The sequence below is a fragment of the Lutra lutra genome, chromosome 6 (genome assembly GCF_902655055.1).
Source record: "Lutra lutra chromosome 6, mLutLut1.2, whole genome shotgun sequence".
Lineage (NCBI taxonomy): Eukaryota > Metazoa > Chordata > Mammalia > Carnivora > Mustelidae > Lutra > Lutra lutra.
This window is the reverse complement of record NC_062283.1, coordinates 130,986,861-131,007,329: the sequence shown is the minus strand read 5'-3', so window position 1 is coordinate 131,007,329 and position 20,469 is coordinate 130,986,861. Positions and strand designations below refer to the sequence as shown.

Sequence of the window (20,469 nt, the reverse complement as noted above, 5' to 3'; positions counted from 1 at the left end):
GAAGCACAAGTTCCTTGAGACAGAACTCTAGGTAAATGAGATACAGTGTTGCTTAGTGGAACACAGCACTGTCTGTGTAGTCAATAGAATCCAGCTGTTCCTATAAAGCGCTGGTGACAGGACACATCGCCCAGCTTCCTCTGCGCTCAGTGGGGCTGGGCATACCAGGTTTATAGACCAAATCTCGCCCTCAGCGTAAGGGGAGGAATTTATCAGACACCAGATTCCACTCATTCACGGCGATTTCCACCTCAGCAATGCTCACCCGTAGAGTTCTGAGAACTGTTTGTGGAGGGAGACAGAATCAAGGTCCTGGCCTCGCAGTTTGAGTCGGCCCCAGTGCTCCTTTAGCACTTCCAGCTGCTTCCACAGCACCAGAAAGGATCTCAGAACAGCAAGGGACATCACCGCATTGCATGGGCCCCTCAGCAGTCTGGAGGCTTTGGGGCTGCTTTGGAACGGATTTCTGAATCCTGGCACTCTGGACACATCTGGCTGAAAGCATTACAGAAAGTCTTCTTTATTAATCATAGATCAATATAGGATAAACTTTTACATTAACCCACGGAGAAGGAGCGTTTTGGAGAATGCGTGTTCTCCGTAGGAGGAATGGGTTATGGGCTTAGAGCACATTATAGCTTAGAGAGGGTAAGCATCCTTTCTAAATAGATAAGATACAGAAAAGAGGCAAATATCTCCATTCCAGCTTTCTGCTTGAGTCCTGTACCACTCATTTTAAAAACTCTTTTACTTGGGTATTAACCTTCTATCTGCCTTTGAAAAATTAAGCCTTTTGTGTTTAGACTCTGCAGTCTGGAAAGTACCCTTCAACACACTTGAGATTTAATTCCCCTTCACGGTAGAGCTGTAATATGACCTAAAATTAGGGATTTTACTTGTTTTATGGATGAGGAAATGGAAACATAAGTTTATCTTATCTTCTAGTCCTTCTCCTGTCCTTTAAAAGTTTACATGTCTCTTAATTTGAACTTATTATCCAATGGGCAATTTTCCTTTAGAATAATGATTTGTTTGTTCATTCATTGGCAGTTGCCTTAACTCAGTGTTTGTTGAGAGACCGTTCCGCCCTGGAGAATGTGGAGGGAACAAGGTTTTCAGGTCCCCCTCTACTGCAGCCAGGGTGTGAGGGTCAAGGTCACCCAGAGAGTGACAGACAAAACGGGAACCTGCATCCAGGTTCTCACCTGAGGACAGGGTCTCAGTCACAGGAAAAGGAGCATTGCTTTGCAAAAATGCAAACTTGGATCATGAGGTTACTGCAAGAAAGGACTCAGAGAACATTCAGCAACAGCACCTCAGACACTCAAGTTTCCTGGCTCAGAACAGGAAGAACACCCACCCAGTGTAACTGGACCCGTGCTATTAACATATCTACAGAAAGGCTCCTGCCAGAAAGAGGGTTGGTCAGAGGCGGAGTTGGCAAGCCAGACCCAGGGGAGAGCTCACAGCTCCTGTATGTGGCAGACAGCCCCTCGAGGAGCCTACCTACTCACTAAGGAGCTAACCCAAGATTTCCAGATTTGTTTTATCCTCAGGAACCTTTCATCAAATAAAACCTTATGCAGTAATGGAAAATAGTCAACAGGCCAAGGCTGAGCATGGTGACAATGAGGGGGCAGCCTATAGGCCATGTGGCCCCACTCTGCTCAAAAAGCCCCAAGATGTTCCCTTTAAAGTGTTTGTATGCAGTTTCACCTGAAGACACAGCAAAAAAAAAAAAAAAAAAGTAGTCTGAAAAGCACCTGGGACTATACCTGAAGGAGATTTATTGGCTAATCTAAAAGCAAATGGAAGAGCAGGGGCGGAGGAACTCCCCCAGAGATGGAGGATGCCACTGGCAGATGCCAGTATTTCACCCTCCACTTAGTTCGCTAGCACAGGTGGGTGAGCTCAGATGCAAAACCCTCCCACCACCATCTTGCAAAGACAGGCAGGGGCAATTGGTGATGGCACTGTTGGGTTGCCTTGCTGAAGCCAGAGCAGGCACCATTTGCAACACTTCCCTGCTCCCTAGCTGGGGCAGGCAAGAGCAAGCAGTGGCAGCATTCTCCCACTCCTCAGCTAAGGCTGGTGAGCACAGGTGGTTGCAACACGTCTATACTCACTGGTTGGGGCTGGCAACTGTGAGCAGTCTCAGTGTTTTCCTGCTCTCAGCCTAAAGCCAGAATATGCACATGGACAAGACATTTCTTCCTCCTGTTGCATTCCCAAAGCCCCCAGGCACGTGCAGTCAAGACATCTTCCTGCTGCCTTTCTGAAGCTGGAGAGTGTGCCCTAAACCCTACATTCTCCAGCTGCCTAGTTAATGCCAGTGGATATATGAAATCCACACAGGGAACGCTCCTTGACTGCCTGCCACTGGTGGCCAAGGGGGCTGACATTCCTGAGCTCCAAGGGAATGTCACAGTCAGAAAGACAGTATGTGACAGGCCACCTCTTCCAGGCACTGCAGATGGCAGACTGAAGTGCAACCCTGTCTTGTTGTGAAAAAAAGCCCATTTACTTATGCTGCAGCTTTGGCCTGAGGAGCAGGTTTCAGGTTTTCCCTACATCTAGAGGCTACAGAGATGCTCCCAGGGAGCATAAGCAGGAAGACACCATCCTTGTGCGCCTTCTGTGCTTCAATATGGCTCAAAAGTCCTCCCAGAAAGAGCTTATATATTCATGTAGAGTTCCACATTTTGTAGGCCAGCAGGAATTATGACTGTGGCTGCACTAGACTATATTTGCATGTATTTTTTAGAGATTTTATTTATTTATTTGAGAGAGAGAGAGAGAGAGAGGATATGAGTGGTGTGATGGGGGAGGAGCAGAAGGAGAGGGAAAAGCAGACTCCTCACCGAACAGGGAGCCCAACCTGGGGCTCGATCACAACCTGAGCCCAAGGCAGATGCTTGACCTACTGAGCCACCCAAAGCCCCAACATATTTGCATATTTTAAAAGCTGCTGCCTGTAGGTCTAGCTTCAGATTAGCCTGAAACTTGGTGCTAAATGAAATTTCTCCCCTTGGAACACTGACAGGCCTTGGTACATCCTCAATGACAAGGACATATCAATATTAAATCAGGCTGATTAGACAATCACAAAGTTTTAAGAAACAACCAAAAGCTAGGGCAAGGTTGAACGAGAAGTTTCATCAACTACACAAGGGCACTCTAAGACTGAGAGACTCAGAAAAAGACCATAATGCTATGGAGATAAGTAATCTACCTGATAAAGAATTCAGGGTAAATGCCATAAAGATGCTTACCAAACTTGGGAGAGGAACGAATTAACACAGTAAGGATTCAATAATGAGATAGAAAACATAATAAAGTACCAAACACAAGTCCTCATAGCTGAAGAATGTAATAACGGAACTGAAAAATACACTAGAGGTGTTAAACATCAGACTGGATGAAGCAGATGAATGAGTCAGCAAGCTAGAATGCAAAACAATGGAATTTACCCAGACAGTGCCATGAAGGGAAAAAGGAATTTTAAAAAATGAAGATACCTTAAGGGACCTATGAGACAATATCAAGCATAATAACATTTGCATTATAGGGGTCCGAGAAAGAGAAAAGAAAGAGAAATAGGCAGAAAACTTATTTGAAGAAATAATGACTGAAAACTTCCTTAACCTAGGGAAGGAAACAGATATCTAAGTCCAGGAGATCCAGAGAGCTCCAAATAAGAGATACACACCAAGACACGTTATAATTAATGTGTCAAAAGTTAAAGAGAGAATCTTAAAAGTAGCAAGAGAAAAACCAATTGTTATATACAAGAGAAACACCATAATCAGCAGATTTCTCAGCAGAAACTTTGCAGGCCAGAAGAGAGTGACCCGATATATTCAAAGTACTGAAAGGAGAAAACCTCTAACCAAGAACACTCTACCTGAAGGTTATCATTCAGAACTGAAGAAGAGAGAGAGTTTTCCAGACAAAAGCTTAAAGAGTTCATCGCTCCTAAACTGGCCTTATAAAAAATGTTAAAGAGGGGCGCCTGGGTGGCTCAGTGGGTTAAGCCTCCACCTTCGGCTCAGGTCATGATCCCAGGGTCCTGGGATCGAGCCCTGCGGGCTCTCTGCTCAGCAGGGAGCCTGCTTCCTCCTCTCTCTCTGCCTGCTTGTGATCTCTCTCTGTCAAATAAAGAAATAAAATCTTAAAAAAAAAAAAGAAATGTTAAAGAGACTTCTTTCAGCAGAAGCAAAATAGCACTAATTATTATTATTTTTTAAAGATTTTCTTTATTTGACAGAGAGAGATCACAAGTAGGCAGAGAGAGAGAGAGAGAGAGAGAGAGGAGGAAACAGGCTCCCTGCTTAGCAGAGAGCCCGATGCGGGACTCGATCTCAGGACCCTGAAATCATGACCTGAGCCAAAGGCAGAGACTTAACCCACTGAGCCACCCAGGCACCCAATAGCCCTAATTATTAATAACAACAACAACAAAAATACAAAAGTAAAAATCTCTCCAGAAAAAGTAAATATATAGTAAAGGTAATGAGTTAATTTATAAAACTACTATGAAGGTCAAAAAGTAAAAAGTAAAATTAACTAAAATTATAATAATTAGTTCAAGTAAATAAAATAAAAAGATGTAAAATGTGACATCAAAAACAAACATGAAAACAAACAAACAAACAAACATGAGGGGGTACGGTAGTTCAAATGTAGGGTTTGGAAAATGTTCAAATATAAGTTGCTATCAACTTAAAAGAGACAGTTATATACATAGGATGATATACGTGAACTTACAGTAACTACATAGCAAAAATTTATATTAAATATATAAAAGAAAATGAGAAAAGAATCTAAACATAACACTAAAGAAAGTCACCAAACCAGAGGGGAAGAAAGAAAGAGAAGAAGGAAGGAATAGAAAGGAACTATAAAAATAGTCACTAAACAAGTAACAAATGGTGATAAGTACTTACCTATCAATAATTAAAATAAATGCAAATAGACTAAGTGTTCTAAAAAAAATATCACAGAGTAGCTGAATGGATAGAAAAGCAAGGCACATTAATATACTGCTTTTCAGAGACGCACTTCATAAGTAAGGACACACACCAACTGAAAGTGAAGGGATGGAAAAAAGATATTCCTTGTAAATGAAAATGAAAAGAAAGCTGGTATAGCTATGCTCATATTAGACAAAATAGACTTTAAAACAATGACTATAATAAAAGACAAAGAGGAGCACTACATAATGATAAAGAAATCAACCTCAAGAAGATAACACTTTTATAAATATATATGCACCCAATGTAGGAGGACCAAAGAATATAAAACAAATATTAAGAGACCTAAAGGGAGAAATTGACAGCAATACAATAATAATAGGATACTTTGACATCCCACTTGTATCAATTAATAGATCGTCCAGATGGAAAAAATCAGTAAGGAAACATGGGCTTTAAATGACACAAATAGGGGTGCCTGGGTGTCTCAGTCATTATGCATCTGCCTCAGGTCATGGTTCCAGGTCATGGTCCCAGGGTTCTGGGATCGAACCCCATGTCAGCCTCCCTGCTCAGTAGGAAGCCTGCTTCTCCCTCTCTTATTTCCCTTGCTTGTGTTCCCTCTCTCGCTGCCTCTCTGTCAAATAAATAAATAAATAATCTTTTAAAAAAATGACACAAAGCCCAAGTTAGTAAAAGGAAAGAAATAATAAAGATCAGAGCAGAAATAAATACAATAGAGACTAAAAAGATAGTTTTTAAAAAATAAATGAAGTGCTGGTTCTTTGAAAATATAAACAAAACTGACAAACCTATGGCTAGGCTCAACCAAGAAAAAAAGAGAGGGCTAAAAGGAATAAAATCAGAAATGAAAGAACTTATAACTGATACCATAGAAATATAGAAGATCGTTAAGAGACAATTATTAACAATTAGATACAAATAAAATGGACAACCTAGAATAAATAGATAAATGCCTAGGAACTTATAAATCTTCAAAGATTGAATCATAAAAAAAAATCTTAATAGACCAATTACTAGTAAGGAGATTGAATCATTAATCAAAAACCTCCTAACAAACAAAAATCCAAGACCAGACAGCTTCACTGATGAATTCTACCAAACATCCAAAGAAGAATTAACATCTATCCTTCTCAAACTCTTCCAAAAAATTAGAGGAGGGAATGTTTCCAAGCACATTTTATGAGGCCAGCATTACCCAGATATCAAAAACAGATGAGGACAACACAAAAAAGGAAATTACAGACCAATATCCCCAATTAACACAGATACAAAAATCTTTAACAAAATATTAACAAACAAAATTGAGCAATATAGTAAAAGGATCATGTGCCATTGACCGAGTGGGATTTATTTCAGGAATGCAAGGATGGTTCAACATTCACAAATCAATCAACATGATAAACCTGATTAATAAAATGAAAGATAAAAAATCATGATCATCTCAATAGATGCAGAAAAAATATTTGAAAAAATTCAACATCCATTTATGATAAAAATTCTCAGCAAAGTGGGTAGAGTGGAAATGTATCTCAACACAACAAAGCCATATGTGACAAACTCACAGCTAATATATTCAGCTGTGAGAAGCTTAAAGTTTTTCCCCTAATATTGGAAACAAGATGAGGATGTTCACCCTCTTCATTTTTATTCAACATAGTATTGAAAATCCCAGGCAGAGCAATTAGGCAAGAAAAAGAAGTAAAAACCACATGAAATGGAAAAGAAGAAGTAAAATTGTCACCATTTGCAGATCACATGATATTATATATAGAAAACTAAAGATTCCACAAAAAAACTATTGGAACTAACAAATGAATTCAGCAAAGTTGCAGGATACAAAATTAATATACAAAATCTGTTGTGTTTTTATACATTAATAACAAACTACAAAAATGAGAAATGGAGAAAACAATTCCATTGATAATCATATAAAAAGAATACTGAGCAGTAAACTTAAGGAAGTGAAAGACCTGTACACTGAAAACTATAACTTGTCAATTGAAGAAGCCACTAATAAATGGAAAGATATTCCATGGTCATGGAATTAGAAGAATTCAAATTAATATTAATATATTCATACTACACAAAGCAATCTACAGATTCATGCACTTTTTTTTTAAAGATTTTATTTACTTATTTGACAGAGAGAGAGAGAGAGAGATCAGGCAGAGAGCAGGCAGAGAGCAAGGAGGAAGCAGGCTCTCTGCTGAGCAGAGAGCCTGATGCAGGGCTCAATCCCAGGACACTGAGACCATGACCCGAGCCGAAGGCAGAGGCTTAACCCACTGAGGCACCCAGGCACCACATGCAGTCTTTATCAAAATTCTAATGAATTTCTCACAGAACTAGAATAAATAATTCTAAAATATATTATATGGAACCACAAAAGACTCCCAAATGACTAAAACAATCTTGAGAAAGAAAAACAAATCTAGCAGTACGATCCCTGATTTCAAACTATACTACAAAGCTATAATGATCAAACAACATGGTACTGGCATATAAATACATAGATCGGTGGAACAGAATAGAGAGCCCAGAAATAAATTCATGCATATATGATCAATTAATTTATGACAAGGTAGGTAAGAATATAAAATGACGAAAGGACCATCTTTTCAATAACTGGTACTGGAAAAACGGGACAGCTACATGCAAAAATTAAAACAGACCACTGTCTTACACCATATACAAAAATAAACACAAAATGGATGAAAGACTTGAATGTAAGGCCTGAAATTTAAACTCCTAGAAGAAAACATAGGCAGTAAGATCTTTGACATATTTTTTTGGATCTGACTCCAAAGTCAAGGAAAACAAAAGCAAGAGTAAACAAGTGGGACTACATCAAACTAAAAAGCTACTACACAGTGAAGGGAACCATCAGCACAATAAAAAAGCCATCTACTGATGGAAGAAGATATTTGGAAATCATATCCCTAATAGGGGTTAAAATCCAGAATACATAAAGAATTCATACAAGTCAATAACAAAAAACACAGAAAGTTTAAAACTGGTCAGAGGATCTGAATAGACATTTTCCAAAAACAAACAAACAAACAAACAAACTAACTAACAAACCCATATAGATGCTCAATAAGTATATGAAGAATGCTTAACATTACTAATCGCCAGAGGACTGTAAATCAAAACCAGAATGAGATATCACTACACACCTGTCAGAATAACTATCACTAAATAAATAAATAACAAGTTTTGGCAAGGTAAAAAGAGAACTGTTGTGCACAGTTGGTGGGAATGTAACTAGTGCACCACTATGAAAAACAGTATGGAGGTTCCTCTTAAAAACAGAACTACCATATGAACCAGTAATTCCACTATTGGGTATCTATGAAGAAAATCAAAGTATGAATTTGAAAAGATATATGCATGTTACGTTCATTGAAGCATTATTTGCAATAGCCAAGATATTGGAAACAACCTAAGGGCTCATTGATGGATCACCAGATAAAGAGGCGATTACACACATACACACAGGAATACTACTCAGCCATAAAAAAGAATGAAAACCTGCCATCTGTGACAATATAGATGGATCTAGAGGGTATTAAGCTAAGTGAGATAAGTCAGTCAGACACAAGTACTGCATGCTTTCACTTTTATGTGGAATCTAAAAAACAAAACAAAATTAAAGCAAGACATGGATACAGAGAACAGACTGGTGGTTGCCAGAGGAGAGGAGGTTTGGGGGACAAATGAGTAAAGGGAAACAAGAAGTACAAACTTCCAATTATAAAATAAAAAACTCATGTGGATATAACATACAGTTTGGGGAATACAGTCAATAATACTGTATTAACTTTGTATAGTAATGGATGGTAACTAGGCTTACTATGATTTTCATTTTGCAATGCAATACAGAGAATCATTATGTTTTATACCTGAAACTAGTATTATATGTTAATCATACCTCAATTTAAAAAGGCATTATAAATTTAAAAAATACACCAAAACTCCAACTTGCCTCTGAGGAACCCAGGGCTCCTGGGACCACTGCTTTAAGGGCCTATCACTTTTGTTTTGGAGTTTAAGAGCCTGAAGTCTAAGAGATCATGGCCAGGAAACTCAGAGTACTTTCTCACAGGCAGTATAAATTCCAGTGCTTCCTAGTGTCTATGAATATTTAAAAACAAATCATGAAATAAAACTAATTAAAATAAATAATTACAGGGGTGCCTGGGTAGCTCAGTGGGTTAAAGCCTCTACCTTCGGCTCAGGTCATGAACTCAGAGTCCTGGGATTGAGCCCCGCATCGGGGTCTCTGCTCAGCAGAGAGCCTGCTTCCTCCTATCTCTCTGCCTGCCTCTCTGCCTACTTGTGATCTCTGTCTGTCAAATAAATAAATAAAATCTTTAAAAAAAATAATAATTACTTTAACATAAACTTAGCATGTTAATATATTCATATTAAGAGAAGTTTTCTCTTCCTAAGTGTTTTAGAGGATGGAAGAAGGAACAGGAGACAGGATACAGCACGAAGGTGGGGGAGAGTGGGGATGTCAGGGAATGATGGCAATCCATCAAAAACAGGACCAAGTAATGGTAACTAGAGGGCCCAAAGGGCCCAGTATGCTTCTTGATCTTGGCACCAAGTATGGTGCCAAGCCTGATTTACAAATGCTCCCTCTGAATGAAACATCTAATTCTGTGTGGAATTTAGATAGCCCATCCCAACACACTTCCTTTTCCACTAATTTTCCACTGAAGTAGACTTAGCTAGTAGGACACAGGGAAGATCTATTAGAAGGCTCTGGAAAGGATTTTCTTCCTTGGTAAAAAGATAAAGCCCCTTAAGGAGAAAGTTTTTTGTTCTTGTTTTCATCTTACAAGGATGAAAGAGACATTTTCTGGATATACCCAAGATGGCAGAGCTGGGGCCTACATCAACCTGAGTGGCTGTACCAACCCGAACCACCTCCTCCTAGACTTGTTTTGAAAGAGTAGTACCCTTTCTAATTTAAGTCACGGCTAGTAGGACAACCTGTTTCTTATAGCAAGTTCACCGTCATTGGCATAGAGGGGCATCAGCTAAAAGGTAAAAAATCTGAAGAAGCTTCTGAAAGAGTGGTGTGGAAGTTGAAACCTGAAGGATAACTAGGATTTAATCAGATGATGAAGTAGAGAGGGAGGAGGAAAAGGAAGGAAGTTTTCTACCAGAGGGACTGGCTCGCACAAAGTTACTGAGGAGAGACAGCATGGTATGTTTCATAAAATGAAAGAAGTTGAGGGTGGAGATACCAGGAGGAGATAGGTGGTGAAGGTCTCGTTGTGGCATTTAGATTCTATTTTGGGGGCCTTTGGAAATCATTGAAGGGTTATAAGAGGGAAGTGACATAATCAGTTTTGCATGTAAAAATATTACCCTGGTGAATGTACCAGAAGGAGGCAAGGGTGAACATAGGGAGTCCAACTGGAGGTTATGCTCATAGCCCAACATTAGGAGACAATGCTGACTGGGGATTGGTGATGGAAGATGGGGAGCAGTAGACAAACTTGAGAGATATTAAAGTAATAGGATAGTAAAACTTAGCATTTGATTGTGGGGTATGGAAGAGAGAAATCAAAGATGGGTGTCCAGATTTTTTGGCTTGGGCCACTGGGCGAGGAGTGGTCCACTGACAGAGAATATGGAAAGAAGGGTGAGTTTTGGGCTGTGAAATAAGCTCAGTTTGGGACACACGGACTCTGGGGTGGAACAAGGAAGTTGAATGCATGAATCTGACAGGATTGAAATTGGGACACGACATGTAGATGGTCATTGCATGAGTCATCACGTGTAAAGTCATCAAAGTTACAAAAGCAGATGAGTTTGTCTAGGGAGAGGCTGAGAAGTGGAACAACGTAGTGGGCAAGAGTAGAGGGGAGCTCTGGCGCTAGACTGTTCATTTGGAATCTGGGTTTCTCTCCTCACGAGATTATATGACTTTGGGCACATCACTTAACCTTTCTGAGCTTCAGTATTATCTGTAAAATGTGAATACTGCGAGTACCCCCTTCATGGAATTGTTGTGAAGATGACAGAAACTAGTAATTACTAAAGCACTCTGAAAAGATCTCAATCATACCAATGGTAGTAGTAAGAGTGTTCAGGGGACACTTATGGACCAGACACAGTGCCTAGGGCCTACAAAGTCTTCTAATTTCTTTTAAAATCAGGAGATAAGGGATATTGAGGCTTAATAAAATGTTTTAATGTAGGATATCATTTTTTTACATTAATATGGTTGTAAACGATCACTTTTAATGCTTTTTTATGGAGGAAGGAGCCAACAAAGACTGAAGTGGCTAATGACATGGAAGTCAAAATGCAGACCCGTGGGAGGGTAGTAGGGGACAGAACCCCAAAAATCATACTTTGGGGGATTGGGAGAGGAAGCGGGGGCAGGAGGCAGAGGAGAGTCTGTGGGGAAGGCTGAGAAGGCCTGGCTGCAATGCCAGGGGAAACTAGGAGGGAGCCCTGCTTTGGAAGCCAGGTGCAGGGAGGCCGCTAGAAGGACACACTGTGTCCAGTGCTGACAAGGGGTTCAGGTTGGAAAGGGACTGTAAAGTATCCAGAGGATTTAGTGACAAGGATCGTGGTGCTCTTGGTAAGAACGGTCTCAGTGGTGACAAATTGTAGTTTCTGAGGAGCGGATTGAAGGTAAGGAATTGGTCGGGGCTGCTGCAGACCTCTCTCTCAGAATGTTTGGCTCAGAAGAGGGGGCTCTTCAGATGGGGGCACGAGCTAGCTTACTCTGTGTCACTACAAGTCTCTGGTTCCCAGATAGGGGCAGAATTATTTCCAGTTATGATAAGGTGGGCTAGAGGTTCTTGGCACCTTAGAGCTTCGGAGGGACAAGTCCAGAGGAGACAGCGCTTGCCTAGGAGTCTGTAGACTAGCTGAGTGATGAAGATGAGAGCCTAGGCTAGACAGGTTCACCTAGGGTCTCTGTCATACCCCTCCAGTCCTTCCAACTCCAGTTCTACATGTGTCTTCCAACTCTAAATGTGCGTGACTCCTAAGGAAATCCAGCCAGTTGGATTACTTGTTCCATTACTTGTTTCAGTGGGTCTCCCACAACTTTTGTTCTCTCTCTTTTTTTTTTTAAAGATTTTATTTATTTATTTGACAGATAGGGATCACAAGTAGGCAGAGAGGCAGGCAGAGAGAGAGGAGGGGGGAAGTAGGCTCCCTGCTGAGCAGAGAGCCCAATGCGGGGCTCCATCTCAGGACCCTGAGATCATGACCTGAGCCGACGGCAGAGGCTTTAACTCACTGAGCCACCCAGGCACCCCTTTTGTTCTCTTTTTAAAATGAAAAGAAATGGATATACCATATATTAGAGATGACCCCTACCCCACTGCTGCCCCCATGCAACATTAGCTCAGTCCTGGGGCCCATTGGGAAATACCGCTGGACAGCATCTGTAGCTCTCTGACTCCAGAGAGGAAGGTCCTTTAATACAATACAGCCCTGGCCAATTACGTAGACTGTTTACCAAGAGTATCTGACTGTGTTTGTCCAGTATGACTTGCTGTGTGGAGGGGTCCTCCATGGTCATATGATGGCTGCTCAGAAGTACATCTTCCAAAAGCAGCTGCATGCCCACCAGCTCTCCATGGGCTACCTTGAGGTCAAGCTCACTCAGCCCACAGAGGCACAGCTAGAAACAAAAAAGAACAAAACAAAACACCCATGTTAAAGATTTCTATGTATCCTTTATACATGATTTTGGGGAAAAAACTAGAAATAATTATATTTATAAGCCCTGCCCTCTTGATTATTAGAAAATCCATAAAAATCTTAAAGTAACATTTCTAGCTCAAAGTTCTCCTTGAATATATCAGACTTTCAGCTTTGTATGGAAGCCCAAGGTTCCCAGCACTTTACTGTGGTATCTATACATGGTGAATGTATAGTATGATATCCATTTTCCTTGAAAAGTACAGATACAAACACAGGTATGCATAAGAAAAATACCAGAAAAAAATAAACCAATATGTAAACTGTGATTGCTTCCTATTGGGGGACTATAATTGATTTTCTTAACCATTCTTAATACTTTACTTTAAAAAATCCAAACAGTTATAAACAAAAGCAAACAGTATAGTTCCCATCTCCCAGCCCCCAAACCCATCAGCCTATGGCCAGGCCTGCCCCTATCACCACCACTACCCACTTCCATATTACTTTGGAGCAAATTTGTGGTTGATTTTCACTTTTTTCTTAGTACTTTCTATATTTTCTATTTTTTAAAAATGAGAACACAATGATATTTGCTTAGGTAATTAGGGGGGAAACACATAATTGAAAGAAATTCTCCTATGGATCCCGCTTAAAGAATTCTCTCCCTACCACTGTTTATAGGTAGGCCAGGATCCTGGTCATACAACCCTGAACTTCCAGCCTGGCTGTTTCTCTAAGAGGCCTGGAGAGTGATTGGAGATGGATGGCCACTCTCCCTAATCTTCACTGGCCGTGGGAACTACAGCTGAATCTACAACTGAGGCCCGTACCACCAAGAAAATGATTCTCTTCTTGTCATAAGAAAACATGACTCACATGAAGCTGGGTTTATAGCTTCATAATCAAACACCCCTGCTTATCTCATAAATTATTCACCATTGACCTATGGACCCAAGGACGCCTGCTTTGCAGTCTACATTCATTTCTCTCTGTGACAAGTGGGAAGACCTAGCCTACCTGCATATTATATTCTAGGGTATCTGGTCTGCTACTCATAACTGGAAACAGTCCTCCATCTTCCAGAAATGCTCTCCAAGGGAATAGCACGGATGCCTAAAAGAACCAAATAAGAAACATGATAATGGTATACTGTGTCCATAAATAATAAACATCTTGTATGAGCAGGATTTCTGTGTCTGTACTCCAAAACACTGTGGGATGATTTATTTACTATGTAGAAATAGTCTTGATAGAAGGTCCTTGATAATGTAGAGGAGAGAATAATCATCCTTTTTTTCCCCTCCAGAATCTGGCTAAACATAGAAGGGTTCTTAAGACTTCAGTGTAACTAGTTAGCACCAGTGTTTGGAATTTCCAGAATACTATAAAAACAAAGGGACATATTTATATTCAACAAACATAAACTTAAATGTTCTCAGTATTAGGAACTTTAAAATGTTTTCCTTCATCATCACTGTGTTCCAGTTCTAGGTAACAACTCAAAGCCAAAGTCACGATATTAACATGTGGACTTCTGTCTTCTCCATGTCACTGTCCAACAGCCAAGATGTCCTCTACTACTTGTGGCAGCACATGTAGCCCTGGACATAGTTGACCTGTCCATCTGACCCCATTCTATACTTGCACACTTGGAACTGGCTTCAGACAATTCTTAGAGTTAGACTTGATTCAGGTAGCAGGAAACCAGGACACTTGCATCTACCTAATCCCAGCCAACATCCAAAGGCAATAGGAACAGGCCCAGGGGTCATGGTCAATCCTGTCCTCTAGGACTAAATGAGGGTCAAGGCTTGGGCCAAGAATAATTGTCTTGTTGCTAGGGAAGATAAAATTGTGGGACTTACATGGGGTTGATATTGGCATTACTTGGCTTAGCTTTGCAATATATAAACACTAGGTTGGAGCTTTTGGAGTCAGAAGACCTGGGTTTGTGAGGTGGTTTTAAATATATGTCCAAAACTTCTTTGATATTCTTCCCCATAAAGAGGTAGAGTTTAAGTCTTCTCCCCTTGAGTGTAGGCTAAAATTAACTCACTTCTAGTGAATGAAATATGGCAAAAAAGATGGGATGTCCCTTCTAAAATGAGGTAATAAAAAGGCTATGACTTCCACCTTGGGGTCTGTCTCTTGTTCTCTCTTGAATTGTTTGGTCTGGAGGAATCCATCTGTCATGTTGTGAGGAAGCCCTGTGGACAAGCCTACATGAACGAGCTTGCAAGTGGATCTTCTGATGCCTACCATCAGCCCTGTGAGTGGGCTTGGAAGCAGATTCTCCTCCAGTAGACCCCTGAGATGATGACAGCTGGGCCAATACCTTAATTGCTGACTGGTGAGAAATCCACACGACTAACCAGAACTACACAATAAACTGTTCCCAGATTCCTGAGCCTCACAAACTACATGAGATGATGAACATTTATTGTTTTAGTCTGCTAAATTTGGGGGGTGATTTGTTACACTGTCATAGATAACCAATACAATTTGTGACCTCGGGTTGCCACAACTCCCCAGCAGTCTGATCTCTGGTCTGCCAGAACCTTAACCTTTTAGTCGTAGAAAGAGGGTAATATTGTTGGTGCCTAAATAATGGTTGCTAGGATTACATTTGATAACACCTGTTGTAACCAGGGCTGTTCAAACCTCAGCTGCTGACCTAATTTATGTATTGTGATTGCTGTCATCCTTATTTATTAAATTGAAAACATCAACTGTTGGTTTTGCTACCAGCTGTGAACAGATAAGCTATTGACCCAATTCACCTGATGAATAGTTTGGGGGCAAAGACTCTGACTGGGAATAACAGTGGGCCCCAGCTGCTCTCCCGAGTCAATTAAGGGGAGCCAAGCAAGGATAAAGAATCCCAGAGAAGGGCGAGTCCCTGCAAAATTTAAACCAAATGGAAACACAGTGCCCAAATCCCTGATGTATAACACACCATTTATAGGTATAAAAGTACCTCTTGACATACCTGGAGGCTCCGTGGATCCAGTGGCTGGGGCAGGCTGAGCTGTGAAGCAAAAATGCTCTTCACAAGAGAGTTGCTCAGTGGGGGCAATCCGTGGTACATACCATCTGTGACAGACTGGTAGGCAGGAGCGTTTCCCGCGGCCAAGAATGTTCTTCTACCCAAACATGGAGGGAATCTCATTAAAAGCCATTATTTAAGCTTCTCAAACTCAAAACTTTCTTCAAAGTTACTGCAGCAGGATAAAACTTTGAGATATACACAGGTTTCTTCCTCAACGACCTCACCCTTCTTTCTTTACACGTTGCCCTTCAGTCACAATTCACAGCCCTCAAGGGAAAGGCAGACACACTCCAGACTAGCATTATCCAGTAGAACTTAAAGCAATGTGGAAATGTTCTAAGTTTGACTGTCCAGTATGGTAACCACTAGTTATGTGTGGCTGTTGCTCACTCGAAATGTGGCTACTGGGACTGAGGAATTGAATTTTAAATTTCTCATCGTCTAAATCAATATTAATTTAAACATTTCAATTAAGTAGCCACATGTGACTACTGCTGCAGACAGGTCAGCTGTAGCTCTAGAACAAAGATATGGATTGCTGAATTGACTGTTTTAAGACCAATAGCAGAGATGATTCTTGATATATAAAACCAAATTTTAAATTAAATAATAAAATCTTGAGGTTTGAGAGAGGAAGCTTTTTGTTTTGTTTTGAACAGAACTTGGCTTTGCATATCAAGAACCAAAAAGCCTGGCGTATGAAATTTATACCATAAGTTGTAGAGAAGGAAGTATGTGTGAAAAATTACAATGATTTTTTTTTTTTTTTTGGCCAAAAGGAAATAAGAGTTTAGTAAGCAAGGAAAGACTGTTTTTAGAACTTACATCTAGTGGATACCTTAAAAAATATGCTGATACCGGATTTACCAAGGAGATGGTATCCCAAAACAGAGGGGACCTTTTGCCTGAATCTTCCATGGGCTTGGCCCACGTCTTGCATAAAGCAGACATCAGAAAGACGTGATTAACCATGACTGATGGAAATGAGGGAAATGATAGCACTGAGGAAAATGAGGCAGCCTCCCAGAGACGAGCAGACAATCAGTGTTGGGGAAAGACCTCGGGAGTGCCTGAGCCCCCACTGGAGAGTGTGTATGTGGAGTGCTGAGCATCAGGTCAATCAGAAGCGATCTGGGGTTGGACCAGATAACCCACAATGGGTAGGTGAGGTAGCCGTTCCTTCCCAACTGCTATGATGATTTATAAGCACCCCAGGAACTTACATCATGGTGTAAGGCCTAAAATTAAGGTCCAATATTACGTGCTAACTTCACCCCTGGTAAAATCAGGAAGGTCTTGAATGCCTTAATCACAAGTTCCCCTTTCCACTCTGCTCCCACAGATAAAGTCTTCTAGTCCAGTAACCTTCCATATCAAAGGGATCCATGTGCAGTCCCTGCTTGTCCCTAGTAGTGGCTTCAGTTCCTTGCCAGACCACTAAAGCATTCAATTGAACCAATCACATTCTCCTGCAGAAATGAGGGGACATCACACCCTCTTGATACCACACAGCTTGTCTCCCATGGTTGCTGGTTTTTCACTCTGTTCCCAAGGGCAACTCCCTTGGGGCTTTGCATTGTACACAGTGTCCTCTTCCCCGGGCTGTGAGTGTATGTAACTAGTAAACTGCCGTTGATCTCACCTGTCCAGTTTAAGTGTCATGTGTTCGGCCATCCCTGTAACCCCAGGACAGAACCTCTCCCTTACCAACAGGGTGAATAGGAGGCAATTAAAACAAAGGGAAATGGGGATTCATTCATCTTGCATTAATTAATTTTAAATCTCAGACTGACCACTTTTAAGCTCTACATGCAGCTGAATGACATGGAATTAGAAAGTTTAATCTTTTAGCCATCAGCAGGAGAGGCTTGTGAACTTTAGTTCAAAGACAGATAAAGGGAGCGCTATATTTTTACATCAAACCATTGTACTGGTACAAAAATCATACCACCTTTTCACATTTTAATGAGAATTAACAAAAAATAGTTGAATATTATTTTATACTGAGAGACTAGATAAAATAATTGGTTTATCCGCCGAGTTCAAGGATGGAGTCTGGAGTTGCTCAATGAGGACACTTTCTCCCATTCTTCATATGTTCACGTGTTTTCTAACGATTTTCAGTGGGTCCTGCCAAGGATGCATCATTCACTTGATACCCATGTGACAGCAATGTACCAAGCACCTACTACCTACAAAGCAAAGTGCAGGAACTGTCCAAGGTACAAAACCGGGTTTGACCTTCCTGCCTGATAGCAGCCCAGTGAGGCAGAGCTCATTATCCAGCTGCTTCTGACCATCCTCTAAACTCCCGTGGTACTTTCTACACCCACACCTTTGTATAGATTGTATGGATCTCCTCAAAACAATGGTACCAGAAAGCAGAATATTTTAATAGAAACATTTCTTTTCAGCCCAAATCAAGAGCACATAAGCCCAGTATCCCGTACAACATCTCTCTGATTGGCTCCTTTCATATCCGTCCTGCTCTTCTCTCCCACCAATCCACCGGATGATTCCTATCATTCCTGTGCTTTCTCTCACCTTCTGGGTCTGGCTTTGTTCACATCGGATTTGTTCAATCCTTGACTATAGTGCTTATATTTTAAAATTTGTTTTCCATCTATTATGAATGTTTTGACATCTTTAAAGACCTTCTGGCTAAGGAAGAGACTTCCCCTCTTTGGGCTAGCCGGTTCTTAGAGATAGCAAAGGACTGAGCAGGGAGCACAGCTTTCATATGTGAACCAATCCAAAGCCATGGCTCTTCTCTCTGACCCTTGCATGGGGGAGGCACTATTCCTCTGCTTTATTCATCTCAGGGCTTAGTCAACAACTAGAGACCACCTCTACCACCCAAAGCCCACTGGAATGATTCAACCCAGCAGCTCTTAAACTCTTCACCCTGCCCTGCCTTGCCTTTCCAGGCTATGGCTCAGCACTCTCCTTGTTCCTGACCCACATAGACGCTTTCCCACGTGGCTGTGTGTGTCATGGCATACATCTGGTTTCTAGCACCTGTGAATATAATAAACTTTGTTTTTCCTGAGTCTTTTCTGTTCTCTTCTTGGGGCTATACCTGACTGACAACCATGGAGAAGAACACAGAACACGGATATGCTCTCTTATCCTGGCAAGTTTGTGCAGAAATTTGTGACTACCAAGGGCCACAAACGAACACAATTTCTGACAGATCAAGAGCTCTAGACACAGCTTTGTATGCACATGAGGCCTATTACTTAACGGATGCTTGGAGACTAATCAGAAATATAATATGTTCAGGTGTATATGTGACTGTGAGTCCAAGCTATGGAATCATAGACTATACTAGGCTCTCTAGAAAGACCAGAGTCAAGCTACAGGCACCACTACTGCCCAAATCATTGGCTATTCTTTTCCCCACTTTAGTCCTTTCTCAGTCTAGATCACTGTCCTTTGTAAGACCCATCCCCTTCTATCAATAGAATGTTTCTAATGCTCTGTGAAAAAAGGGGTCTCAAGATGATATCCAATATTTTTAGCACCAGACCCTCTTTTATTCCCCCCTCTCCACAGACCCCATATTTTGAAAGATTTTTCCACCAAACATCCATTAAACAGTTTCCCAACTGTAACCCAACACCGCATTAGCCTCCAGCTCTGCCTCTGAGCTGCAGGAAGAAATGAAGAAACATGATATAAAGGAAGGACTAGGGCTCTGGAATTGGACACACAGCACGGATGGAAGCTCTGTTGTGACAGGCTGTGTGACCCTGTGCAAGTTACACAACTTTTCTGAGTCTTTATTTCCTCATCTGTAAAAATGGGGAGAACGATTTCTATCCCACGGAGTTGGCACATGGTGGGAACTCAGCCAAAGCAAATGTCTTCTCTCCCTTATCTCAGTGCTTAGAATGCCAGCTTAAAAAAAAAAAAAAAAAAAGAAACTTGACATTTTGTTTACCTGCACGGCATTTGGGCAAAGGTATCTTTTTTACCATGCCTTTTGAAATACTGAAAACAGGTCGTGGGGTCCTGTTGCAACTCACTGAGACCCTTATTGGGGAAGCTCGGGCCTGCATCTTCTGGGAGGGTAGGTCTGATCAGCACAGCTAGCCGGCAGCACACAAGAAACAGGGAAACCCACTGAAATAAGAGGACGGCTTGTGGCTTGGGTCAGGGTACACCTGCCAACCTAATAAAATACCAGAACAGATACATGGAATTCTGCAAATTGTCCTGCCACCCTCCAGCTGACTTACTACCAATAAGCAGTCAAGGGTTTCCTAACACACCACGCCTCCTGTGTGTGACAGAGCTACCCGGAGCATGATCCCCAGCAAGCTGGCTCAAATCACAGAGAGCAGGAAATTCATATGGCACATGCTAGAGTTTCTCCTGGGTGCAAGGATATAAAAAAGAAAACAAAAGACAAAACAACAACAAAAACACCTGCAAAATAGCCCTGAGGAGGCCCCTGGCAGAAGGTGTGGCTCTTGACTTCTCAGACACTGGGGACCAGGACCATGGTCATAAGCCAGGCCCAGCTCACAGGAGGGTTCCTCTGTAACTCAGAAGTCCCCAAATAACCCCAAAGCACACTTTAATGTCTGTGTTTAGAGATACTTAAGCTAGATGAGCATAAAGATTAATTTAAAAATGAAGGAAAACCCCACAAAGCTTTAAGGACCGAGAAGTTGTGTGGCTTTCTTTAGCGATCCCTTTCTGTGCTCCCAATTCAGGTTTCTGCAAAAGTTA

The 20,469-nt window shown here is 41.2% G+C and overlaps 1 protein-coding gene across 1 annotated transcript in view; it reads right to left on the bottom strand.

Annotated features, from left to right (window-relative positions):
- LOC125102363 (uncharacterized) overlaps window positions 1-20,469 on the bottom strand; it is a 185,629-nt gene that overhangs the window by 36,766 nt on the left and 128,394 nt on the right. The window contains exons 31-34 of the mRNA XM_047733495.1: window positions 15,673-15,826; window positions 13,701-13,796; window positions 12,496-12,660; window positions 266-495 (exon numbers count right to left, since the gene is read on the bottom strand). Of these exons, the coding sequence (XP_047589451.1) occupies window positions 266-495; window positions 12,496-12,660; window positions 13,701-13,796; window positions 15,673-15,826 (645 nt within the window). The remainder of the gene's footprint in view (window positions 1-265; window positions 496-12,495; window positions 12,661-13,700; window positions 13,797-15,672; window positions 15,827-20,469) is intronic.